General features: G+C 40.7%; 2 protein-coding genes across 3 annotated transcripts in view; both read left to right on the forward strand.

The window, feature by feature from the left end:
* Window positions 1-168: 168 nt before the first annotated feature.
* csnk1g1 (casein kinase 1, gamma 1) lies at window positions 169-25164 on the forward strand. 2 transcript variants are annotated; one of them, XM_061277129.1, is made up of 13 exons: window positions 169-395; window positions 6771-7158; window positions 7518-7558; window positions 8896-8965; window positions 13842-13993; window positions 14284-14518; window positions 15078-15163; window positions 15830-15914; window positions 16053-16201; window positions 16276-16383; window positions 16806-16916; window positions 18476-18582; window positions 21804-25164. In XM_061277129.1, the coding sequence occupies exons 2-13, from the start codon at window positions 6972-6974 to the stop codon at window positions 21856-21858; spliced, it is 1386 nt and encodes a 461-aa protein (XP_061133113.1). In that variant the 5' UTR covers window positions 169-395; window positions 6771-6971; the 3' UTR covers window positions 21859-25164. The 2 variants fall into 2 exon arrangements, with proteins under 2 accessions (XP_061133113.1, XP_061133114.1); XM_061277130.1 differs by lacking the exon at window positions 16806-16916.
* A 515-nt stretch (window positions 25165-25679) lies between these two features.
* The window catches only part of rps17 (ribosomal protein S17), a 1437-nt gene continuing 248 nt past the window's right edge, over window positions 25680-26868 (forward strand). The window contains exons 1-4 of the mRNA XM_061277295.1: window positions 25680-25791; window positions 26181-26332; window positions 26658-26763; window positions 26845-26868. The exon at window positions 26845-26868 is cut by the window's right edge and continues 42 nt beyond it. Coding sequence (XP_061133279.1) covers window positions 25789-25791; window positions 26181-26332; window positions 26658-26763; window positions 26845-26868 — 285 coding nt within the window. The 5' untranslated portion in view covers window positions 25680-25788. The remainder of the gene's footprint in view (window positions 25792-26180; window positions 26333-26657; window positions 26764-26844) is intronic.

Here is a 26868-nt window from a genome sequence, read left to right on the forward strand (position 1 = left end):
GGTAAAAAATATATATATATATTGCATTTTATAAGGGGGGCTCCTACCAACCCCAGAATACTAAATCAGTGTTATGGAGGAAGGTGACAGGACATCCCAAGTTGTATCCACAACTACATGAACTCGTATCCGTGTGACCTGGAAGTGTGCGTGTGGAAGCGGGCGGTGCCGTTTTTCTACATCCGGTGTGTTCGAACCTCACTCCAGCCAGCAGCGAGCGAAGGCGGACTCCTGAAGAATAATGGAGAGGGCTCCCACTCTGTTGCTAACATGAAATATCAGCACCAACAAGTAACACCGAGAGCCTTGAGTCAAGACTGGCTCTAACATTGCGAATTCGGCAGCAACACATCTTACGGCGCGTGTCCTTTTCATCTGGATCTATCGCAACCAAGGTGAGCCTGTTGTGTTTGTTCGCGGTCAGCCACAAATCCGGAATTTGTCGGGGCTTTTGCTTGTTCGTTAAGATTTCCATAGCTGATGGGGCTAATTTCCTTGTTGCAGCTGTCACTCAGCCATCAGTACATGTTAGCGAAGGCGTTTACGACAAGCTGCCATTAAGGCTTATTCGAGTCTTATCGTTCATAAACGCGTCTCGTACGCACCGTGAAAATACGATTCAGAAATAGAAGTAAGTCGATGTTTCTCCACATCTCTTGTTTTGGAATAAATTGGCCCAGACGATGTGGCTGGCTAATGTGGCTAGCGTTAGCTTTGCGGCAGGTTTGTCAGGTTTTCTGCTGGCGAGCTAACTTGGCTAACGGTGTGTTCGCCCACTAATCGATGTGATGACCAGCACCAGACTGAGGTTGGACCCCCACGGATGGCGACTTGCTTTGTTCATCAAGCATTGGCTCGTTTCCTTGTTTTGAACCGCGTTCGGACCCTAAAGTCTCTTTACCGCTCAATTCAAGATTAACCCTCGCAGCTTCAACAAAGCGGTGCAGCTCTTTAAGTATTGTTTTGGATCGTCCGTACGATGCAAAGATAAGATCGTTTGTTTCTATCATCTCGGGGCCTCTTCTCGGTGTGGTAGCTTATGGTGGAGTTGAATTGTATTGACATTGCACGACCTCACCATGCAGTCTTACTTAACAAGTCGATCCCCATCGTTTGCCCACACTTGAGAAAATCGAGGAGAAAAAAATTGCAACATGGCATTTGTTGTGCTACACTTGGAATTTGAGCTCACCTTGGGCAGAACTTCCTTTCCTTTTCCACTGGTAATGTTAGCTGACTGTCACAGCAGGAGTGTGGACTATTGGCAGGCGCCCTCTCAGGGTGCTCTTTCCACTGAAGGTTAAATCACTCCACTCACAGCCTTTATTTTTATGTGACAATCAAAAGATGCCAACAGATTAGTTAGTTGATACCTCAGGGCCTTGTCACTGTTACTGAAAATGTTCACGGTTTAGGTAGTAGTAATAATAATCCGTTTTGTATAGAACTTCTCTTAACTTAATAATGCTTCACAATAGATTTTAATGCAATTGTGTTGTATGTTTTAACAGAACATGTATCCTGATTTGTCAGCATTTCATATTGTTGTAAAAAATAATAACAATACAGGCTCATACTCAATCTTGTTCAAAACGTTGTAGCTCGGCTTCTGACCAGGGCAAAGAGATCAGAACAGTGCTAAACACTTGCCACTGGCCCCCAGTCAACTGTAGAGTAGATTTTACAATCATTTTACTGGTCTTTAAATCACCAAATGGCTTAGGTTCCAAATGCATTAAAGAAATGCTCATGGAATATAAAGCCAGATGGTTGTGAGGTCAGCAAAGTCGGGAGAATTAGTGGGGCCACAGCGGTCAGTGCAAACATGGTGAATCATCTTTTAGCTGTTTTGCAGCATGTATGTAAATGACGAAGCTGTCAACAGAACGAGAGTTTAAATGTGTTTGAATCCAAGTTAAAAATTATGCCCCCATGTTCTATTAGAGCACTCTACATTCAGTTGGTAATTTTAGTAAATTACATTATTGTTTCTCTACATTGCTTTTAAATCTCAAATGTTTCAGTTTTTCAAATGTCTTTCAGTCTTTTGCATTCAAATATTGCATTTATCTTTTAAATATTGTCCTTAAATGTTGTTTTGTAACTATATGAAACTCATTGGATTACCGTGTGTATGAAATGGGCTCTATAAATAAAGCTACAAAACTGTCACGTCATCAAAATCGCCCAGAACAGATAAATCCACAAGGAAGCAATTGCACATGGGTTTCGTTCAATTACCAAAGTGACCCATTTGTTTTGACTGACTCAGTAATGTTTTTTTTGCCTCGTTTACTAACCAAGCATAGGTAGAAAATAACATAGGCAATCACATTTTCACCCTCTTCGCTCTCCCTAATGGCCAGACCCAACTCCTTGAAATCATCACAATTGATGTAGTCTTGTAGTGCAATGCACGAGCGTGAATCATTAGTTAAGTTTGACTATTGTTCAGCAAAATATTTTTGTCCCGAGTATTCTTTTGACGAATGCGATCATTTTGCATGGTGAAAGACGTAGCCAATGAAACCAAGCGTCATCCATAAAACGGGAAGTCCGTGGCCACTATCTTAACTATTATAATTTACTATACTGTCAAGACAACAGTTTTATGTATTCACAGATTTTCCATGATGCTTTCCTTTAGTTGAAGTGGATGAAACAAGTTTGCTGTATGTAAGCTGTTTGTAACCTCAAGACCACCAATGACCCCTGGGAGTGTGCAGACATTTATTTTATTAAAGCTATCTTATTGTGTTGCCTCGCCTCTCGCGCATTATACATCCAAAGGTGTATTTGCTCCCGTACAACCTTGTCTGGAGTTCAATACTGGGGATTTCCCCACCTTCAATCAAAATGAAAGAGCCCACAGAACTAGGGGTGTAAATCGCGGGTTTTGTCACGATACGATATAATATCGATATAAAGAACTACGATACGATATTTGCCGATATCTTAAAGCCTGCTGCGATTCATTCACGATATATCGCGATATAGTGCTCTACGATCGATATATATTTTTTTTAAATAAAAAATATATAAAGATATCCTGATTTATAACAATTCATACGCAAAATCAACAAGGTACTGCAAACTCTTTATTTAGGAAATTGCAAGAGTATTGTAGTATACAAATTGCTTACTTTAACACTGAACTTTGATGTCGTGTTTTTTCTTTAAATGTGCGGCGAGATTTGTGCTCCCTGAATATTTGATCACCGCATGGCAGGATTTACAAACTGCACGTGTCTTGTCCGTTGAGCCATCTTTTCTTTGGAATCCAAAGTGCTTTCAAACGAATGACTTGAAGCCTAAAGGGGAGCCAATTTCCTCGTCTTTTTGGACACTAGCCATAGCACCAGCCCAGGAGCCGCGTACTAGTTGTCCCCTCCCCTTTCACGTGCAGCAACGCCGCGCACTGCTCCCTGCTCCCGGAAAGAGGAAGCAAGCAACAATGAACTGGATTTCAAAATAAAGTCGCGTCTAATGTCAGAGGTCAAACACGGCGATATAAATCGATGTTTACTTTTAGCATCGATGCCAATAAATCGTAGAGCATTATATCGATTAATCGATGTGTATCGATGTATCGTTACACCCCTACACAGAACCTTTAGGTAACCACAACGTTTAGGTAAATAAGACGAGCATGTCACAAAACAAAGTCTGCTGCCTCGATTATTTTCATGGAAAGCACGTTCCGTACAGGTATACTCTAATATGTCACACAGGACATTAAATTGAGTTACCATGAAGCAATATTGATACTCCAAGCCCAAATGGAACAGAGATGTCCTTAATTTGAAACCCAACTTGACATTTGCATGTCCAAATGTTAGATGTGAAAATGTCTGTGACCAGAAAGACACCTTGTAGTCCCCCCCCCCCCCCCCCCCCCCATTTAGTGGGGAAAGAAAAACGTTCAATTGCAACGTGTGTAAATGAAGACGGCTCAGTTTGCTACATGTGGCCTAGCTGAACTCGGTGCTCCAGGCTCATTCATCGGGGAGTGGCCTGGCTCGGCAACGTGCCCAGTGCAATCTGGTCAGTGAAGGCTTTCTACCTTTTGAGCAAGACAATTGTTTTCTCGCTTGCCATGGTGCACCAATATGTACATAATGGATTTTTTTTTTTCTTCTCCAGCAGTGAAGCTCTTAAGCAAATGCTCATGCAAGCCCCGGTATCTCATTTGTATGTTTTGTAGAAACGTCCAGACATGTCTGAACATGTTCAAATGCAGTGGTGATGCAGTTATGCAATATGAATGGTCGCATAAAAGTCACATTTTCCCTCCCTTAAGCCCAGAAATACATTTCTATTTAACTGTCCCACTGGTGTGTTTTCCACAAATAGAACCTTAAGGGAGACTCTGCATTATTGTGAGTCTGTCGTTACACTTACTAGCGCCATTTTTTTTTATGTTTAGCGACACTGATTAAAGGCACTTGAAATTTACATTCAATTGATTATTTTCTTTCAAACGTGTGTCAGTTTTTGTGTTTCTGGAATGTCATAAACTTTTTAGTCTACCTTTTGGTTCTTCAGAAAGCCATCGATCATTAATTAGTTCCTGTCTTTTCTTACAGAATGATTGTTCAGAGAAACCAGTTGGCATACAAGGAACAATACACTCAATGACATGAAACCAGATTCCTTATAAATCTTTTTAAAATTCTTCTAATTCCTGTTACGATTACCATTTCCATAGCTAAAATGTGCACGTTAAAAATTCCACTCCCTCCAAATGTAAAAAGGTTTGGTGTGAATCTCAGGCCTTTTTAATAAATTTATAGCATTTTTATTCAGGTTTGTTTTCACAATTTCGAAAATTTGAATAAAAAATATGGGTGGATGGAAAACCACCTAGTGGTTAATTCAGAGTGCTCGCCTGGAGGGTTTTGCTTGCGTCATCACAACATCCTGTTTTGACCATGTTGTTTCGGACTGAAACCCAACACTTTTGCATAATTTTATGCCCAAAAAATTTAATAGCTGAATTTTTGGTGCATCTCTAAATAATACACCGACAGTGGATCTGTGATTGAAAGAATACGGATCTACTAATGTATTGTTTGTTGGAAGGCGTGCAAATTCAAGGTTCTTCATTTTTGCAGGAAGCATACAGTGTTTAATTGCTTCTGAATTGTTCATTTTGAGTAACAGTATAAATAATATGTAAGAAAGAAAAAAATATTTTTCACCTTTAATCAAGAAAATAGTGTCATTATTTCAGCTGTCATTAGAATGTGGTTCAATTTCTGAATAGTTTTGTAAACGAAAATATTTAGAAGCCATGCAAGAGGATGTATTATGTCTAGAATTATTTTTTAAATAAATCACATCTTGTAATGTCTTGACACTATTATTATTATCTCAGTTATCTGTGGTGAATACAACAAACAGTGCAAAAATCCTTTGCAATCAGACTGGATGTGTGTGGGTGGGTCATTGTTAGTCCAGCTGCAATCCTCTTTTCGGATTAAGGTAGTTCACTAATGATTGTTTACACAACAGGAAGAGTTCCATCTTGCCAATGGTATTTACTGTAAACCTGTTTTAGAGCAACCCAAGTCGGTTCCTGGTTTTACGTAATAGTAATATTGCACGGTTGCCCTTGGGAGCAACTGGAGGTGTCTTTAATGCTGAGAACTGTGCAGGCAATACCGAGCATGAGTCATCCGGAAGCCCACACACACAAATACATGGTACTTATCTGCAGCAGCCTCTCCATGCACAGGAATTACAACATTGTCATCAACCTTTTAGTTAAATTGACAACTAGGTTTTAATAATTAATACATGTGGTAAACTGTCAAAATTTCATTAACGTATCCCACAACCAAACACTGGATGTTTTTTTTAATCTATCAATTTGGGATGCCGCTGTATGATTGCTTGGTCTTTATTTGATTCCTTGTGTCATAATTATATGTGAATCTGTGCACTTGACGTGAACAGACGAGCCTCCATCAATGTCCCTGGGAGTGGACAGCTTTTATGTAATTGTTTACATAATATTCTCCACAAACATGGCCCATTTGGCCAAGGTTGTGGGCGGAAGATAATCTTGATAGTCACTGTTGGCTGGGATTCTTGCACTCATCTCAACAGCACCCGGCTGACGGTAAACTACGCCGTCCTTATTGGGCATTGTGCTCTTGTAAACAATCATTAGTCCAGCCCATAAAATTCACAACAATACTGTCTTTACAATTAATTTAAGATAAAGTGTTCAAAGTTTTTATAATCCCCAAATTGTTGAACGAGTGCTGGGGGGGTGGAAACTCTTTTGGGGCTAGATGAGGAAAATGTTGTGATTACAGAGTTAGGAGAGAAAACGTGTTTAGCAGGCAGTAGTAGTAGTCTGGCCAAGCTTGATGATAAACTTGCTACCGCTAGATGCGGCAGTGTCTCTCCTCGACCTTCCCAGTCGGACTACTCGGCTCCAGATAACATAAGCAGCCCGGCAAAGCTTTTATCTTAAGAATCTGTGAGTCTTGGTATTGTTTTTGCTTTGTGTGGAGTACCCACTACCCAGTATGCCTTGCTTTTTTTTTTTGTATTTTATATAAAAATAAAATAATAATTGGTGTTAGGTAGTTTATTATTTCCCATAGTAGTGGTATTCATTATTTGCATTCACCCAACTCTGTATTTATTTTCATAACAATGGATGGGTGATTCTTTTAATTTTGGACCGTTTCACTTATCTGTTTGTTTGTTCTTTCTAATCACTATTTGAATATTTTCTACGGCATCTTCTGTTTTAGGGTTTTGACCTTCTTCCCTCCAGTGATCAATGTTGAGGCCAGAGTGAGGACAGGAGAGTGTCCAAACCACCTTTTGTCTCATGATTGTGTGTGCGACGTCCAGGCACTGCCAGTGACCAGGGCGGTGGCTGTGGTGGGCCCAGCCCAGGGGGGCTTTGTACACGTCACTCCAGGCCCTCGTTGAACTGTGCCGCTTACACCATGGAACCACAGAGAGACAAATATGGCGAGCGGCCTGCCAGGAGTACTAAAGTTTCCCAGGGAAGTCGCATTGGACACTCGTCCCGGCCGTCGGGCTCCTCAAGCTCCTCCGGGGTTCTCATGGTGGGCCCAAATTTTCGTGTAGGCAAGAAGATTGGCTGTGGAAACTTTGGGGAATTGAAGCTAGGTAAGTTAAAGAAATGAGTCATAGCAGACTCTCTTCTGATCATTATTTTTGCAAGCACAGTCAAAATTCGGAACAAACAGGCATACGTAACTTTGTGGTGTGGATGTACAAATATGAAGATGTCAAATCAGAGTTGGGCACCAAATTCTTTTGTACGTTGTGTGGTGTTCTGTTGGTGGCACAATTTTATTCTCTGTGCACATGTATTTTGTTAAAATGGGAACAATATTTCACAAAGCAGAATAACATCAAACTGGCAACAACATATGAATCAACTGTGTTCTTGCGTGTGTTACATGCTTGTGTGCATACATATAATAACATGGTGAGATGTCTTTTAACATTTTTTCTCTCCTCAGGTAAAAATCTCTACACCAATGAGTATGTAGCTATTAAACTGGTAAGTTGACATTTTCTCTCTTTTATCAAAACTCGGGTACAAATGGTTGTAAGCAAGATGCATCTTAGTCATCTTTGGGTGAATGTCTCGCCACCTTTAGTAATAAGTAACAAGAGTGCAAGTGTTTATTAGTAGATAATGCAGTCAGATCTCTTCTCATGCTGCACCTTATTACTTGATCAAAGAAACACGGTTGCTAATATTAGACTGTGCCATTGTTGTCAGACAGGAAACATGTTTCATTAGACAAAGGGATCGCTTAATGTATACACAGATGTTACCAGATTAGTCACCACTCTTTTCATACGCACTAAATTAATGTTACCCAACAAATTGTATAGCACGGATGCTGTTAAGAAGCCTAGATGCTGGCAAAGTGACTCATCTCCACACAGGCTGAGGAAATGTTAGTGTTCAGATCATCTACCAAAGTAGTTGGTGCTACATATTTGGGCAGAGTGTTGCCTTTCCAAAACGTCAGTGGACAGTTTCGTCTGCCAAATCTTTTTCGCTCGGTGTCAGGTTGATAAAACTAACCTTGAAATGTCCACAAATACATTTGGATTACAATATAAAAGACAGTGTCTGGATTATTACTAGATAAAAGTTTGGTGCTGTTGCTTGTTTTACTGTTTGTAGCCCTGCAGTATATTTGGCAAATTGTATATCTGTCTAAGTCACGTTGTCACCTCAAATGTTGATAGTATGTTTTTGTGCTTCCTTTTGTGTCAGATTGGACACACGTAAGGCTGAGCCAATTGTCCCCTAACAGGATAAAGCATGCCCCTCCCCATGTACCTTGCCAGCCGCCATTCACAGTCTTTTTAGATTAAGCTAGGGAGTAGTAAGGCCATATTGAAAATAAATAATTGACTTAAGCCCTTATCTCACTGAGTGGATTGGTGAGTGTTTACGCACTGCTCCAATGTAGATTTTTTGCACCAAGACATTTGCCCGAGATGTGGCAAGATTTTTATTCAACTGTATGTAGGAGTTAAATCCAATTATATAATAAGTATTGTACTATCATTCACTTTTCTACTTGAAATATTTATTCTCATAAAAAAAAATTGTTTCACATGAAATTACAGGATTCTCCTAAATTTGTTCTTATGTACGGTACTTTTTCTTTAAATGTGTAGCCCGTATATGGTACTACTTTATAGAATCATGCAAGCTGTTGGTGATAATAAATCATATTTGTGCCAAACTATCATTGATACAGTGCACTTCTCTGCAGTGTGCTTGTGCACAAGCAACAAAATTGCACTGATTTCACCTGTAATGTTGTTGGTTGGCATTGTCTCAGACTTACTTTGCCTGTTGTTTTTGCACAGGAACCAGTAAAGTCAAGGGCACCACAGTTGCATTTAGAGTACCGGTTTTACAAAACGCTGGGAACTACAGGTAGGTCAAAGCAACAGACTTGGCTGGCATTTTGCTGTCACTGGTTTATTTGCTGTCATTTGATAAGCTGATTGTATCATTTTACACAGTGGGTGATTGGTATCCTTGTGTGGCTAAACAATCACCTTCGAGGCAAAATAGGAGTCGTGTGCAATTTATTTAAAAAAAAAGGGGGGGGGGGGGAACTATTGTACAGTAATCCGTATTTATATTGATTGAAATAAAGTATCCCTTTGACTAAAACTGAATCTGGTACAGCGAGGTGTCTGCAATCCCATAATGAATTTTCATCAACTATGCTATGAGAGGAGATCTATGGGGACCATTTAAATAATAGTTACAATTTTAAAAGATTTTTTTAGTCTGAAAGTTTTACAAAATTAGTCCTTTATTGAGAATACCACGCACGCACTTGCCTAATACACGAACAGTAACGCACCCCAAAAATTGCCCCTCTAAAGCTGATTTACCTTTTGTACTCCCATTATAGTCTCTCCTGATTTGCAGGTGTCTACACAAAAAAAAATATCTGCATAGTAATTGTACAGATTAGATTTTTTTATTATTATTTGCACAGTAATTGGACAGATTTGGATTTGTTGTGTTGAAAAAACACTGGCATCACCGGAGCCTTTGTCGAAGCTATCGCCACTTCCTGTTATGAGACGCAAAGCCATCTCGTGTGATCACACTTGATATCACAAAACCCAGCAGCAGCAGAATGGCGAGGATATGCGCCGGTGTTTACCGTGTGGCAAGATCGTTGTATCGTTGAGCACTGTGGCAAAAAAGGCTTGCTTTGGCAAATAATTCTTCCCGTCTGGGAAATCCACGTTTATACAGAACATGGCATTGAGCATGTTTGTTTTTATTTCTGGGTGTTTTCGCCTCCCTCCAACTTACCCCTTTTCTAGACGTCACGTTTTCGTATTACATTGTGTGTTAAATGTTTCCTAGTCAGCATTCATTGCAGCCTGGCGGTCCCGCAAGGGAGATCTTCCCATCTGCGGTTCCCCTCATTTCACTCCACGGGGGCCGCGGGCTGTATTACATATTGCATTACATATTGTATTGGAATGAAATAAAATATATATATATATATATATATATATATATATATATATATATATATATATATATATATATATATATATATATATATATATATATATATATATATATATATATTTTTTTTTTAATAAACAATCCCTAGATTTCACCTGTACAAGGTGATAAATCAGTAGTTTCGGGCGTACGCGTGTATAATAGGCTCACGGCTCACCCTCAATTTTCTGTGGTTTGTTTGTTTGTTTGTTTGTTTTCGCAAAAAAAGTCTGTTCTTAGAATTAGGGCATTTGTATACAAGTTAGTGTTGGAGAAGGGGATAAGAGAATTTGTGATGCCCAGTCTTTACATTTGGAAGTTCATACGTTCTCACTATTGTTTTTGTCAAGCTGAGGAAAGGAAAAGGGCAACTGTGTGCAAATTCATTAAATATTTAGAGAGTGGGTCTGCCTTTCTTAGTACTAATCTGACTCTCGCCTCTCCTCCAGACAGGATAATATGACATCATTGCAGCTCCATATTCCACACAGTCGATGCTGTTATCGTGCTTGTGGAGCTTTCAGAATTAAAATGCATTGACACATGGCCAGTCAGGAGTTATTTTCTGTCTGTAACCAACTGTCATTGGATACTAATGATGATTATTATCAGTGATCAGTTCAGTTCTCAGTAATCACGGATTTTTAAAATTCTTTTCAAAACCCGTGAGGACTATTTTTCCATGCAAATCTGTAAGTAATTCTGTTACCATCATCGTCACAAGACTGCAAGAATTGGGGTAATGGTTGAGCGAGTATTGTTTAAGGTCAGGCGCACTGTGACAGGGTGTTTGCAGTCATGAAACATAGTTTCTTTGTCACTGTAAGGACAATTTGAAAATCTCCTGCATTCATGCAATTCATATTGAAACAATTAATGTGACAACTGAAAGAGATTTTGTAGAATATTTTGATCACCCCGTTTGTTTGTTTGTTTGTTTGTTTGTTTGTTTGTTTGTTTGTTTTTCGTCACAATAATGTAGCCTTTTGGGGACTTTGATTATGCAGTTTTGCGGAGAAATATATTCACCCCTTAAACTTTTTAAACCCAATTGTTTTACTCTAATTTAAGTGCTTTTTAATGTGCATTTTATTTGACAGATTTGCACAAAGTAATCCTAAATTGCAGTGTGAAATGAGAATTGCATAAATATGTAAATAAAATATTTTATATTACAATAAAAAAAGAAAATTGTAATTTGCTCATGTATTCACCCCTTTGTTATGAAGTCCCTAAAAAGCACTGATCCAATTACCTTTAAAAGTCGCAAAAGAAAAAAAAAAGTCCCCCTGTGTCCAATCTAAATGGTAGATAATCTCTCAGTACACCGATGGGCCGTGGACAAAATTGTTGGTACCACTCTGGTAATGAAATAAAAAACAGTGGTCACAGGAAAAAACTGGAATAATACACAGTGATAATAAACACAAATATTATGAAAATTGACCAAAAGCTTTCTTTTGAACTCTGGTTTAACAAAACAAAAAACAAAAAAAGTCACTGGCCTGGACAAAAATGATGGTACCCCAAGAAAAGACTGTAAATAACAACCAAGGTGTATCCTCCAACTAGCATCGCCGGTATCTTCCAACTCTGGTTCTCTGTGTGAATTGTTTTCGCAAAAGCTTTGTATCTATCCGCCCATACACCATTATAATGCGTCTATATTCTGTACATAGAAGGTACTGGACTTTCTGTTGCCATAAATGATGGGTCTATACCAGGGGTGGGCAAACTACGGCCCGCGGGCCACATCCGGCCCACGGGACCGTTTAATCCGGCCCGCCAACCCTGAACAAATTGTATTATTAAACTTTTTTTTTTTTTTGTCATTTTGCCTGCAATGACTGCGTTTTCCCGGTAGATGGCGAAGCGCTCGCCTGCGCATTTACTACCGGAAGCCGTGTCAGAAAGCTCGGTGCACACTCACAAGTGCGTGTACGTACTCAGTAGTACGGACTTGGCGCACTCTCGCTCTATTCGTATCAGTCCCGAATTTAGAGCGTGGGCTTTGACTACAGCATTCTTATAATTCGCGCGCTGAGCTTTCAGATGCAGTTTTGCGCTAAAGCCACCCACAAACCTTCCCCTGGAATCCTTCCATTAAAATGAGTGGCCCGAAAAAAAGGAGTGCCGAGTGTTTAAAAAAGAGTGGCCAATTTGGCTCGACGTACGCGACGTGACGTTCAGCCACATCAACATCAACCCGTCACAGATCAAGGTAAACGGACCAACACCTCGGATCTCGCCTAAGAATTGCCACAACAAATTTTACTCCAGACTATGACGCACTAGCAAAAATGGGACACCAACAACACTGTTCCCACTGAAAATGAACGGGAGGCTCTCAAGTTTATTGTAAAAAAATGCATTTTGAATATGATTTGTACACATAGCAGGGATTGAAACTAGCGACCATTCTCATTTTCAAACAATGCAGGATGCTCAAGGACATTGATGCACCACCTATTTGCGACTAATCTTAACCTGTAAAGTTCTTAAGGCTTACTTTAAGCAAGTGTTTCCCGTTTCCTCACCTCTGTTACCAGGTGTTTGCGAGTTAAAACTCTGCTCTGATTTTCAGATACCCCTCACCGTGTTGCTGTTTTGATTAGTTTATTTGGATGTATGCTTTCACCGATTCTTCAAGATGATATATTTGGTCAGAATGTTTGCCGTTTGATGTGATCTCATGAGATAAACATCTTTCATTAATCTGACCTGCAGGCATTGAAGTGATGGAGATTGTTATTCATAATAACAGTGTCGTATTTTATGAGAATCACTGATAGCAGTTTTTTAGTGATTTTTTTTTTTTTTAATGCTGTTAATAAATGCATTTGTTTTCAAAAAACTTGTTTGGAATATCCATGCTTTACTACCTACTAAAGGCCAAGATCTTTTATGCAATGACCTTTACAGGTCGCTTATATGACTTCACACAACGCCTACGTCCATCTGCTCCTGGTCCGGCCCTCCGGTCCAAATTTAGAACCCAGTTCGGCCCGCGAGTCAAAAAGTTTGCCCACCCCTGGTCTATACTGTCTTGAGTTTTCGTTAGTTCCTTAAAAGTCCAATGTTTTCTGTTGAATAACCCTTCATCCACTTATTTACACCATCTCCAAACCGACACATTTCAGGCCTCCCACAGACACGGGGTGCATGTAGTTCAATTAGCAACCCACAGCATTGGATAATGGTGTCCAAAACACAGGATGGAGCGCGGCTTGACTCCTACTATCTCCATATGCTGGCAAGAGCTGCCGTTCATTCTGTAGGACAAGTTAATTTGCAGGCACCATTGCTATAGACCACTGCATGAACATTAATGACTTTAAAAAAATATACTAGTTCACTCAAAATTATACAGTTGCAAGAAATGAATGTTGAGAACCCTTAGTTTCTTTGTGGATTGCTCCTAAAATGTGATCATATCCTCATCTAAGTTCCAACAAGAGAAAACCAGCACTTTGCTTTTTCACGTTTAACAAACAGTTGCATGGGTGGAGTGTTGCATTATTTATTTATTTTATTCATTTTTAGTTATTTTTTCCAAAGACCGCAGTGTGTTACTACATCAAGAGTAAATCCAAGAAAAGTATGGGATACGAAAGTTGGCACATAAAATCAAACGTTTACATGTTTTGGGAGAGTTTAAGAGGTGGCGCTTTTCCATGGTGTACTTGAACGCACTAGTGAATACACATCAACACAATGATGTCACTCAGTAGCTGCCATTTGGGTTCTGACAATTTGTCTTTATATGTTTTAGCTGAAGGTGTGCCCCAAGTCTTTTACTTTGGACCATGTGGGAAATACAATGCCATGGTTCTGGAGCTCTTGGGCCCGAGTCTGGAGGACCTATTTGACTTATGTGACAGGACCTTTTCATTGAAGACTGTCCTAATGATCGCAATCCAATTGGTGAGTTGTTCACTATTTCAATTATATCAGTGGCTATTATGAATTAGTACGTGTATGTACTTATATGTGTTTAAAGTTTGTATTATGGCAATTAACCCTGAGGTTTACCTGTGATGAACCCTGGTGCATGGTAGATCTCATTGAGTTTACAGCTCATCCATAGCTAAACAGACTAGCACTTGTTTAAGAGATTTTTGCTTTCATCCTCACTAGTGTCTGGGTCAGGGGGAACTAAGTCCGGTCCTCGAGATTCCTGTTGTTACACTCTGACTTTTATCCTTTCTCCACAGATATCTCGAATGGAATATGTGCATTCTAAAAACCTTATCTATAGAGATGTAAAACCTGAAAATTTTCTCATTGGACGGCAAGGGAATAAAAAGGAGCACATTATCCACATTATTGACTTCGGCTTGGCCAAAGAATACATCGACCCAGAGACCAAAAAACACATTCCATACCGGGAGCATAAGAGCTTGACTGGCACTGCCCGCTACATGTCTATCAACACGCATTTAGGCAAAGGTATGCTATCACAACTTTGGAGTTTATTTTGAAGTCCTCTAAGCAGTGGTTCTCAACTGTTGTCATCCTGGGACCCGCATCTTTGTGTTGTTACAAAGTCGTGACACACTTATGAAAGTTAAGAGCAGTAGGGTATTTTTTTTCTTTGTTTGTTTGTTTGTTTAAAAAAAGCCTACATGTTAGGCATATGTTCTTATTAAACACTGTTGCAAATAGATTTGACTATTCCTCCCAAAGCGTACTGCTTGCAATGACCCCTGCTAGCCAAAGTCTGAGCTGCACTGTTTACGGCGTAAACTAGTGACTAGAGCAGAAGTGAGTCATTTTCCCATTTCCCGTCGCTTACCTAAAGTTTTTTGAAAGGAAAACAGAATACAAATACAATTTGTATTCTTCGATATTTTTACGAGCTGTCCACAACCCACTCAAAATTTGTAAACGGCCCACTTTTTGTTCCCAACACACCATTTGAGAACCATTGCTTTGAAGTGTTTCATGTTAGTTAGTTTGGCTCCCGAAACTAGTTTATCAGAGGAAGTTAATACTTTTTTTCATGTAGAGCAAAGCCGACGAGATGACCTGGAAGCCTTAGGTCACATGTTCATGTATTTCCTTCGTGGGAGTTTGCCATGGCAAGGGCTCAAGGTAACATATAAATTAGTTTCATATTGTTTCCATATTGTATTCATTGGAATGTGTTTTTAATTCATTCATCCGCTGTGCTGATAAAATCAGGTTGTAAATATCGGTCTGCAAATAAAATAGGAGATTTTGTTGGAATCCATTTAAGTCACTGGTTATGAAAGACAATATCAATATCCTAAATTGACCTAAACTCTGTGTCACTAATTAATCATGAATTGGGGTGGATCAGTTCTTCTGAATTTTGATTCATTGCACCCAAAATTTGGGATAGTTAGCACAAGCAAGGCTCATAACTGCATCAATGCTTGGAAGGGAATAGTGTGAAGAACAAATAAATCTCTAACCTCAATCTCGTGTATCTCTTTAGAGGTATAAACTTGAAAGCAACTGCATCAATGCTTGGAAGGGAATGGTGTGAAGAACAAATAAATCTCTAACCTCAATCCCATGTATCTCTTTAGAGGTATAAACTTGAAAGCAGCCTCAAAAACGATTAGGAAAAATCCCCACAGACAAAAGAGTGCAAAAGTTAGACCAGTCATAATGTGAGTGGTTGCGGCGCTATATGAACACTTGATTTCCCATCCAACCATCATTACGCTGTAGTACAGTAGTCATTAGAACTGCTTCATGTCACGTGCCGTACGTGTGTTTGCTCTCCCGCAGGCTGACACACTGAAAGAGCGATACCAAAAAATTGGAGACACAAAACGAAACACTCCCATTGAAGTCCTGTGTGAGAACTTCCCAGGTATTCTGCTTACTTGTTCAGCATAATTGAGTTTTGCAGTACATACAAACATCATACAATGTATAGCTTACCACAAGCACAGCTGCAAGTTCTGTTAACCATGTTGAATTCTTAGCCCTGTGATGTTGTTTCATTCAGAGGAGATGGCCACCTACCTGCGATATGTAAGACGGCTAGACTTCTTTGAAAAGCCGGACTATGAATATTTGAGGACTTTATTCACTGAATTATTTGAGCGCAAAGGATACACCTTCGACTACACGTACGACTGGGTTGGCAGGCAGATTGTAAGTAGCACACGTCAAATGTAAACTAAGGAAGATCAAGTGTGATGCATGTTTATGGGTTGTCTTTCCTCTAGCCCACGCCAGTGGGGTCCGTCCATATAGATTCGGGGGCATCCGCAGTCACAAGAGAGAGCCATCCTCATAGAGACCGGACCTCAGCACACCCACCAATAAGAAATCAGGTATGAAAGTATGAAATCTGGGACTATTCACACTTCAGGTTGGGCCGTTCAAGTGTGCAGATGGCTCAATTCAGGAAATATAATGCAATGATGAAAGTTTTTTGTCGAACTGTGGTGAATATGAGTTGAGGGCAATGAATGTTCGTAAATCAACAAAGCCAACAAACAAAAGCAACTGTTTTAGACACTTTTTTGGTTTTGGGCACATTTGTTTGTTTTTTTCTGGCTGGCTATAAGCCTTGCTTGGTTTGACGATTATTTTATTCTTCAATTTTCATGGTGCTTTGCATGAACCTGGCCTGGCACACTGGTATACCCATCTTTCCTAATGCAACTATTCCATAATTCCTCCCTCTCTCATTGCACTCCCAAACCCATTTCTTCTCCCTGTCACTTGGCTGGCATCCCTGACTCCCGGGCAGACAGCAGTCTCTGATCGACGAGGAGCATGGGAGGTGCAGCCCACTCGCCAAGCAAACTCCTCCTATCTGACCTCCCACCTAGCAGCGGACAGGCACGGGGGCTCAGTGCAGGTATGCACCCCTCACCTGTTCAACCAGTCACACCCCGTCCAGGTCTGAATCTGTCTTGCAGCACCTCATTGGTGTTGTCACATGCTCAAGTGGCCTCTATGTGTCAGAGCACATTTCGTTTTCCCATTTGACATTCTGATAAGTGAACAGAATTCAAATAATTTTAAACCAATTTTTTTATTAAAATGCTTTTGATTTGCTGAGTTATTTGTCATCTGTGTCATAAAGGAGACTATAATATTTTAGAGGTATTTATCCAATTTAATTTGTCTCCATAAATTGAAACAAAGTCACAGCTCAAAATTGATCATAAATGATGTGGTCTTAGACATGTTGTAGTCTTGTCACTCTAAATTGTCTAATGATTATCCAATTTGGTAGATGAGGTGTCGAGACAGATATATGATCATGTTCGTCTCACGAACCTTTGGTCCTCTGGCAGGGGAATGTTTTTTTTCTGTTGTTTTTTTTCCCCCGCACCACCATATGCATGTTGCCCCGCCCCACAAATGGTAATGATGCCATGGAACAACAGTCTCAGGTCTCGCTGTACTCTTCATGGCATCTTTGTCTGCCTCATGAAAACACGAAGCTTCATGCATGGCAAGATTACCTGAATTAGTGCATGCGCTCACTGTCCTTCTGAAATGGACTTTAAGAGGAATATCCATCCCCTGTTACAATGCTGGTTGACGGACGGGCAATTTGTGCCGATTTCAAAGCAGTTTTGCCATCAGCTATTGCGGAATATCATTATGGGGTCAAACTGTTGTCATCTTAATGTTTTACGAGCGCACAAGCCACTAAAGTATTTATCTAAGTATAATATTTGAGCACACCTAATTTTAATGATTAACAAGAAGGAAGTAATAAGTAACGTTACTGATTCACCTCACGCTACGACTTTTCTTAATTTGGAAGTACAAAATGAGATGATACAATGACTAAACGCTTTTGACAGTTCTTCTCTTAACACCTCTTGTAAAGGTTGGTTGTTCTTTTGAAACCAATGCAGGGAAAGCTATAAAAAGCTAGCTATCTAACAGGGCAACCTATAAAAAGCTATCTATCTAGCGTTTTATATTTTTGTGCAAAAAATACATAATTTGTTAAAAAAATAGTTAATTTGAGCATCTCAGTATCTAGCAATCAAAACAATCATGCATATGTCCCCCAAAAATCTGTTCATTAATGCAGAAATGTGTCGTTATTTGTATTCAAATCATATATAATGCCACACATTGATGCAGGTGTGTTTGTGTTTAAAATGCTTTTAAATCCCATCAGTACTTTACAAAATGTCAATTGTGTGTTCAGTTGCACAGTGAGGCACACCAGACTATCGTGAATTAAAACCACTTCCGGAACTTTATCTAATCTTGGCCACTCTGCATAATACATTAATGTAGTCTGCCTTTTGTGCTATTGAGGTGCGGCTTGCCCTTTGGTCGCAATGTTGCATTTTCTTCACACGCTGAAATCGTTGCTGTAGTTGTGTGGTTGAGAGTACAAGCGGACAGATGTGATGTGAAGACGCGTGTGTACTGCATGTGCCGCAGGTGGTCAGCTCAACCAACGGGGAGCTGAACGCTGACGATCCGCTAGCAGCTCATTCCAATGCGCCGATCACCGCCCAGGCAGAGGTGGAAGTGGTGGACGAAGCCAAGTATGTGTCATGCAGCCGCACCTCTTCTCTTCCATGTCCTTATGCTGCCCCCTCTCTTTCCTGCTCTTCCTCTCCACTTCTTCTTGCTGCTTTGCCCTCGCTGCCTTTTGCCGTGCTGTGGAATTGTGACATCCTTTATCTTAATACGACCACGTGTATCTTGTTTCTGTGGATTGCTCATCTTTGACTATTTCTTTGTCTATCAAATTTTCATGTGGTTCTACTTTTTGAAGATGTAATGCATCAGTCAGACTAAGGTTCTCCTTTTGAGCCGCTACTACGCTTTTTAGTAGGGATGTCCCAATCACAGTTTTTTTGCACCCGGGTCTGAGTCACCTGTTTTTCAGGATTTGCTGAAAACAAGTCCCGATCTGATAGAAAGGGAAAAAAAGCCCATCCAGATTGTCGTTTCCTTTTTTTTTTAACAATAATATCCCATCATGACGGATTTTATATGGATAGTAGAGCAGTATCTGCTAATTCTCGTGGAAGCTCACTGAAAAAATAATACCTTTCTCCCTGTAGCAGTGGTCCACAAAATACTAACATTAAAGGAAAAGTCAACCTAAATAAATAAACTGGGTGACCTCCATTTCAGTAAGTTACATATGACGGTGGCGTCTCAACCTTACCCAACTGGCCATGAAAGATTCAACAAAAGATGAATCACTTTCATTTGCAGTCGTTTCTATTTTTGTCTAATGATGAGCCTTCCTTTAATGGCGTTACTGTTGGCAGGTACTTTGATGGCCCTGCTAGCATGTCAAATCCAACAGAACTCGTGCTGTTGCCAGCTAATTAACGGTGAATAACAGTGAAATGACGTTGCGCATCACCATATTTTAGAAGTTATCATCTGACCTTATGCGCAACAGTGGTCCCTAACCACCAGTTTGCCCTTTGGTACTCGGCATCGCTTTCCCTGGCATTTAGTTTCTGCTCCACCAATACGATAAATCAGGGATTGTCAACCGATGGTCCTCGGCCCTTTAGTTGTCTGTGGCGGTATTGCAGGTGGGCCAAAAATGGAAACAGTTTATTTTCCAGCAAAGTTTTTAGTCATTTACCCATCGTAATTATGTCAATGTAGCTGAGATTCCCAAAATAGACATACAAATGCAAATAAATAAAGTGGCCGTCAAGGGATCAACAAAACAGTTTTGTTTTCAAATTCTTCAAAAAATGCTGATAGTTTCTTAACATGTTCCCCATGTGGGACTTGTGCAAATGTGGAAAGAAATTCTCAGAAAATTCGGAAAATACTCAAGTCATTTTGGTCCGGCACCTGGAGGGGTCCAAGTGTATTGCAGGGGGGCCAGTGCCCCCGTGGCCACAGCTCTAGCTCCGCCAGTGTTCTTGACTGCATTTTACTGCGGAAACGTTACACCCAGTACTGTAGTGCCAGTATGTCGCTTTTTTGGCTTTTCCCTTTATGACTCAGACTTTAAGGTCAACGATAGATCAATTTTTAACATTACGTATGAAACCTTGGCATTGCACCAGAATTTACCGAGATAGAGGAGTACATGGTAAGGAGGTGATTATGTCATCACAGGAGTGGTCGTGGTTCATTTCAGATCTTCATGAAGTATTAAAGACTGAAATAATGCAAATGCAGTGTTAACGTAATCACTTTTCTATCAACCTCCATGTACAGCTCACATTTGAAATGTTCAACTTGGCTTGCGTTTCCTCCATGGGATGTATAGGAGATATGACGATAGCTGCGTCACCTACATAGTGTGACAGCAAGACCTGCTATTGAATTCAAATCGACAAGAGGAGCTGGGTGTGTGGGTGAAAGCGTTTTCTCATTCCATCCTCCATCGACCAATGAGCAGACTGCAATGCATCTCGCTCCCACCATTCGAGTATCACTTAACTCCTGTGGGTACTGAATGCAATACAATATGACGTGAACTTCCTGAGACTTTGCAAGCAATCCAGAATTAGCGAGTGGTCTATTTTTCCCCACTCAAGGCTCCCTCCCCACTGTGCTTGTCTGTTAATGTGTGTGTGTGCGTGTGTGTGTTGCACGCGCTCTGTCCTCCTCATCTTGTTCTTGCTGTAATAATCTATCTTTCTTTTGTCTTTACACTCTTTGTTCTCTCTTCTGTAGCTGCGTGAAAATGCTCAACCTGTGGTGAGTCCCTCTCTGCTCGTCCACCTCAGCCTCATGGGACAGGGAGTGGATCAGCTAGGCTGGGCCCAACCCACTCGTTGGGTTTTTAATCGGAAATGAACTCATTAGAACACCTTGCTTGACATGTGGCCTAGATCCTGGCAAAGCGAGGAGGGACAACTTTGAAAGTGACAAATTCAGAGAGTTAACCTAATCTTTCGAAAAAGAAGGACCCAGTCATGTCATAATCGACAGCATTGTTCTGTGTTATTGAACCACTGGCCCATCATGTCTTGGCTCTTTGTGTGCACCCCTTCATATTCTTTCCCCGGGACCAATATTTCTGTATGCTTTTTTTTTTTTTTTTTTTTTTTTTTTTTTTTCTCCCTAGTAGTTAAGTGTTTAAGATAATTGGAAGCAAACAGACCCGAATAAATATGGATATTTTTCAGCTCACACTACATGGACAAAAGTGTTGGTGCTTCAAACTGCAACATGCGGTACTTCGCTGCTCGTTGGCAGCTATATCAGCCTTGTAGTTGGACCTGAAGTCTGGGTTCTCTGCTAATTCTTCCACCAAAGTATAAGCATGGCAGTCAACCCCCATTTTTTTTAGTATGTTCTGTGCAGCTCAACTGGTTGAAACAGTGTTATGGTTTATGTTTTGTTTGTGGAATATGAAGGAAATAGGCCAGATCCATCTGTTTTTATCCATCTCAGGGGGCAGCCACTTGGTGTTGACTAAAAACGACTTCACACTATTCAGGCTCACCAAATTTCTGAAGTTGAACGATGATTGGTTGTGGCCTGAGACCTGGCAACTCTGATGTCCTTCAGTCGACAAGAAGTGGCAAAATGGTGGCCCCCAGAGCTAGATAAAAACGGCTGCATTTGCTGCTCAACTCCACAAACGCAATGTATTAATCAGAATGCTGTCTTTAGACTAGTGGGGGCACATACAACATAACATTGTAAAGTAAAAAATGGGGTTGATTTCACTTTAAACGTAAGGTCCTTGCCTAACAACTGAGTATAAGCACTCTTGGCTGTGTTGTATCATTTGTCTAAATGTTAGTTGAATGTGTGTTTCTGTCCGCAGGTGCTGCTGCTTCTTCAAACGAAAACGGAAGAAGAACACACCACGGCACAAATGATGCTCTGCGAGCAGCCTGAAACGCTCCGGCTCAGTTGATTGTTGCCGACAGAAATCGGTGAAATTCCATTCAGAATACGAGCGCAAGAAAAGGAGAGCTCTTGTTGGCAGCATATTCTGAAAGGACCATTGAAATGTTTTCTGGACTTTTTTTGTCATTTGCTGGGAATCATGTTTTCATTTTTCATCCAGGATGTGCGGGATAACATTTTGTTGGAACTTTTGCAAAGCATAATTTTGGTCAAGATGCATTTTTCTCCTATCGGCATCTCCCCCCCTCCTTTACTTTATGATTGGTTGTTTCACTCGCTAAATGGTATTTTCATTTCCACGCCGCTCTTTTTCAGGATAAATCCCGTTTTGGGTATTCTTGATGTGGGACTGAATGTAAAGCATGACACATGAGGAGTCAAGAGCCTAAACTGCTTGCATTAGCTCCTGCACTTTCTGCCTCCAAAGAGGTGAGCCCTGAGACCAGGGGGCACAGGGGGAGAACACGCACACACACCGCCTGCCCTGTGCTCCCAGCGGAGAATCGCTCCGGCTCCGAGGTCAAGTACCCCTCTCGACACACTACAACCCTCCAAAAATCTTGTCCTGGTTTTTGAACACTCTGAGAGGCTGGAAGAAGAAACTATTTATGATATTTATCTCTCCGTTGCCACAAGTTTTCTTACTAATTCTCTCTCCCAACATACACGCTGAATGTATATGAACCGAAAAGTAAAAGACTTCGGAGCATTTATGTCATTTGTCTGCGCACGGGTGAGACCAAAACTAACGTGTGAGAGGCCGCGTGATGTTCTTGAGATGGCAAATGATGGACTCTGCACCAGTAGTTGCTTTGGAGCTTCTCAACACTACTGTTCTCTGCCTTAACCCCAAACAACCACCTCACTTGACTTGTGTAAAGAAGGCATCCTGATCTGATGGTTGTTAGATTAGCAGCAGTTGGAGGGGTTAAGAAATGTATTTCAAAAAAAGATGGCAAAATGGGGCAAAAAAAGCCCAAAATTGTGGACTGTGAGCGACTGATGGATTCCCGCCCGACGCCCCCCCCCCCCCCCCCCCGCACTGCAAAGCACTGCTCGATGATCCCGACCGACTGTTGTCAACTCGCAGAGCGATTGTATCCGCATCATTTGTGTTTTGACGTAGTGTCACGGAGGGCTGCCTTGAAACGATATCGTCAGTACGTCACCTTGCCTATCCTCCGAACACAGTTTTTATTTTTTTATTTCATGTCTTGCTAATGTGAACATTTGTAAACTCAATTGTTTGTTCAATCCAAATAGCCATGAGTAAGGAAGTGGTAGCAACATGTGAAAACAAACAAAAAAAAGCTTGAGATCATGACTGCACTACTACATCTGTTGACCCCAGCGGTCCTCCTTTGTTCATTCTTAAATCATGTGTTTGACATCACGTGTGTGCCAGGCTTTCGTAGAGGTGCCGGCAATACACCTTCATTTGTCAACCCTCCCCCTTCTGTTTTTTTTTTTTTTTTTTCCCCCCTCTCCTCTTCTTCAAAGCAGTGTGCCATGCCCCATCCCCTCTCCACCTCTGCGTGTACGTACACATGAATCCACTCTCACTGGAGTCCTGGGTGCGGTTTTAAGCGGAGCTGCACCCACATCTGTTGGAATACAATGTGGTAGATGTTGGTAATTAATCTCACTGAATTCATATATGCTTGTTGCGTGTATTTACACTGTATAGCTTTTGGTTTGTTCTTAGCCCTCACCACTCACGTGAGGCCTAAGTGATGTTATTGAAAGTACTTGAATATGAGCATTCTACGGGACCTTTTCTAATAGTTGGAAGTCTTAACCGAGGCGAATAGGCTATTTGAATGACAGGTATTCCTTCCTTTTGGGGACATACTTGCGTCTGTTGACTGTGCTGAACAGCTGATGTTCAGCTGGAAACATTTTTGACCTCTGACTCCAATGATGCCACAGTGGCATCAAGCAGGGCCTCGACATTGGGCTTCTTGAGAAAAATCGAACATGGTTCCTGGTAGTGAGGTGGATATCCGGATTAAATAGCCTTTCATGTTGCTTTGTTTCATGTTTCCCCTGAATTATGGATTCCCCTGGTGCCATTCCTGAGACTACTACTACTACAAGTCCATCCATGCCTTTGACCTGTGCCAGAAACGTGGATTTTATTTTTTAATCATCTCATTCCACCTTGTGTCCTTTGTTAAAATGTTTCCACCATAATTTAAAAAATAAATCCCAGCGCCTGGTAGCTGAATTCAGTTACCAGGAAGTGTTGAACAAGATCTAAGAACAGTGTAGTCACATGTCCACAGAGTTTTCTTTGCTCCTGCCTCTTCCTTCTATTTAGGGTGTTGCAGTCCTTGACGGCCTTTTTTATCCTTTGCATCTGTGGACCTCCTGCAGTGCAACTGTATGGTTAGTACGCGCATGGCTTATCCAGGGAAGACTTGCTCCGTCTCCTGTGGAACACGTCTATTGTCGGCTCTGTGAGACGTTATGGCTTCCAGTCACCTATATGAACTTGGGAGGAAAAGACATTCCATTTACTTTCCGACCAATTAAGTTGAGCTTATCTTAGGTTTTGTTGCGTTGAACTTCAGGTTGTGCGTGACATCCAGAGGTGTGGTGTCAAAGATGTGTAAAACAACGCTAAGGATGGTTCAAGTGGGTATGAATGGCTTACTTTTTGGGTTCTCTGGCACTTTTCCTCGTTGCTGTACTGTACAATTGTCTTGGACTTACTGTATTTTTCTTTGAAGAAGAGGGTGACATTTACTGCAATGTTGTGATGCTTATTTGAGAATTGTAAATTGTACAGACTTCGTAATCGTAGTCTTGGTTCTTTCTGTTGGGATTTCATATAAAGGCTGTAATCGATTATTTTTTTCACCCTGCCTTCCAAACTGTGGAAATTCTAGTTGTACAGCGCCAAGAGTTTATCTTCCCCTCGACGCAATCCTCCTCACACCCCCAGAACTATTATTAAGCAAAATCTCAAAACTGTAAATAAGTATTATTGTGTTGAATTATGAATGTCACTTCAAAAATTTACTTTGAGTTAGTCAAAGGGCTTCAAGAGTGAAGGACCCAAGTTTCCTATTTTTATTGTTTCCAAGTTTTAATTTGTTGAAAAAGCTTAAGCTCCTTTCTTTCCTTTTTTTATGAATGAAATGCCGGTTCTTTACTGGAATCATCTTAAACGATTTGTCCCACATGAAAAAATCACTTTTTATTCCCTCCATGCCTAAAGGGAAGTCCAGTTTGCACCCTTTTTTATGTAAAATAAAACATTTCTCCACTTTTTTGTTTGTTGTTGCTGTTCTTTTGGTTATGTACATTATACAACTGCTTTTAAATAGCTTCTAAATAGATGAACAATTTGATAAAAGATTGTCCATTTTAAGTTAATATTTAAGTCAATGAACCATTAGGTTTTTTTTCCCAGTATGTGGGAATAAACACCTAAAACCTTTTGCTGGGGGAAGGGTTAGTTTCATTTATTATGCTTTTGGGTGAGAGGCTTTAACCCCTAAATAGATAAAATAAATTTAATTAACATAATTACTTGATTAATTAGTATAGTACATTTCAGAGACTTGCCACACTAGCATTTGTGTGGAGAATGTAATTTTCAAAACATAATACAAACGCATCTTTGTATTAGTTAATGTGTTATAATGCACATGAGTCTGCTTGGTCAATAAAATGAACCAATAAAAAAAAGTCAGTGTTTTTATCACCTCTGACCGCACGGGGGCCGTGTGTTTTTTAGCCAATTGTAACCGATGAAATAAAAAAGTGTTCTAATCACCTCTGACCGCACGGGGGCAGTGTGTTTTTCGGTACATAGTGTAATTAGGCCATGTTGTACACTATAAACTTCCGGTTTAAAGTTGAGTTCGTCCTTTTAACCAGACGAAATCATCATGGTGGGTATCTCCTCTACTGGAATCAACACCCTGTCCAATCGCTCTCAATCACCACCTTCTGAACACCTTCTCAACAGTGAAAAGCGTCGTTTGTTTACAAACGCCACCAATAATTCCATTTGACACGACATTTTTCGTTGGCCTAGATGGAGGATGGATTACGAAATGAATGAACTCTAAGAGAAACCGTTTAGTCGCTACTGGAAGCTCAAATTCCTCTCACTATTTTAGTGCGGACATCGAGTTTGGTACAGTTAAGTTTCTGTCAGTACGGAAGCCAAAATTTAGCATTGGGTGAAGGACTTGTTTAGGTGAAAAGGACGGTTGTGTACTTTTGGGCTGCGCTTGTCTGCCATAGTGACGAGGGTTTGTATTTTGGTTGTCATCAGGGTCGAGTACGGACGAAGACTGTCAAGAAGGCTGCCAGGGTCATTATCGAGAAGTACTACACTCGTCTGGGCAATGACTTCCACACCAACAAGAGGTTGTGTGAGGAGATCGCTATCATCCCCAGCAAACCTCTTCGCAACAAAATCGCTGGGTGAGTTGGAGATGCTCCCCCTTTGGATTTTTTTTTATTCTCTTCAGACGATTCAGATCTGGGCGATCTGTTGTGGTAGGTGAAAGGGACGTCATTTGCTCCCGACATGGCGCCGTGCAATAAAAGGTAACCAGGTGGATTTGCCAAACTTTACAAGAGCCCCTATTTTTTTATATATTTTTTTTAAAAAAGGGTTCGGTTCCGTAGTCACTTCACCTCTTGCCCCTGCATTGATTAATTTCCCATCCGACTTAGTATGCCATTTGATGGGTCAGAACATATTTAATATAAAGCGTTTAGTCCAAACAACTTGCTTGTGTTGCAGTTACGTGACACACTTGATGAAGCGGATCCAGCGTGGTCCAGTGAGGGGCATCTCCATCAAGCTACAGGAGGAGGAGAGGGAGAGGAGGGACAACTATGTGCCCGAGGTCCAATTTTTAAGCTTCTTTGTATAATTCTGAACTTGATCATTGAGACGCATAAGTCACTATGTGCATATCATCCTCCAGATCTCGGCTCTGGACCAGGAGATC

This window comes from Syngnathus typhle, linkage group LG4, assembly GCF_033458585.1.
Source record: "Syngnathus typhle isolate RoL2023-S1 ecotype Sweden linkage group LG4, RoL_Styp_1.0, whole genome shotgun sequence".
Taxonomy (NCBI): domain Eukaryota; kingdom Metazoa; phylum Chordata; class Actinopteri; order Syngnathiformes; family Syngnathidae; genus Syngnathus; species Syngnathus typhle.

Coding starts and splice junctions, on each gene's coding strand:
- csnk1g1 (XM_061277129.1), top strand. CDS start 6,972: ATGGAACCACAGAGAGACAAATATGGCGAGCGGCCTGCCAGGAGTACT. Junction 15,164..15,829: donor TGCCATGGCAAGGGCTCAAG/GTAACATATAAA, acceptor GCTCTCCCGCAG/GCTGACACACTGAAAGAGCG. Junction 15,915..16,052: donor CCTGTGTGAGAACTTCCCAG/GTATTCTGCTTA, acceptor TGTTTCATTCAG/AGGAGATGGCCACCTACCTG.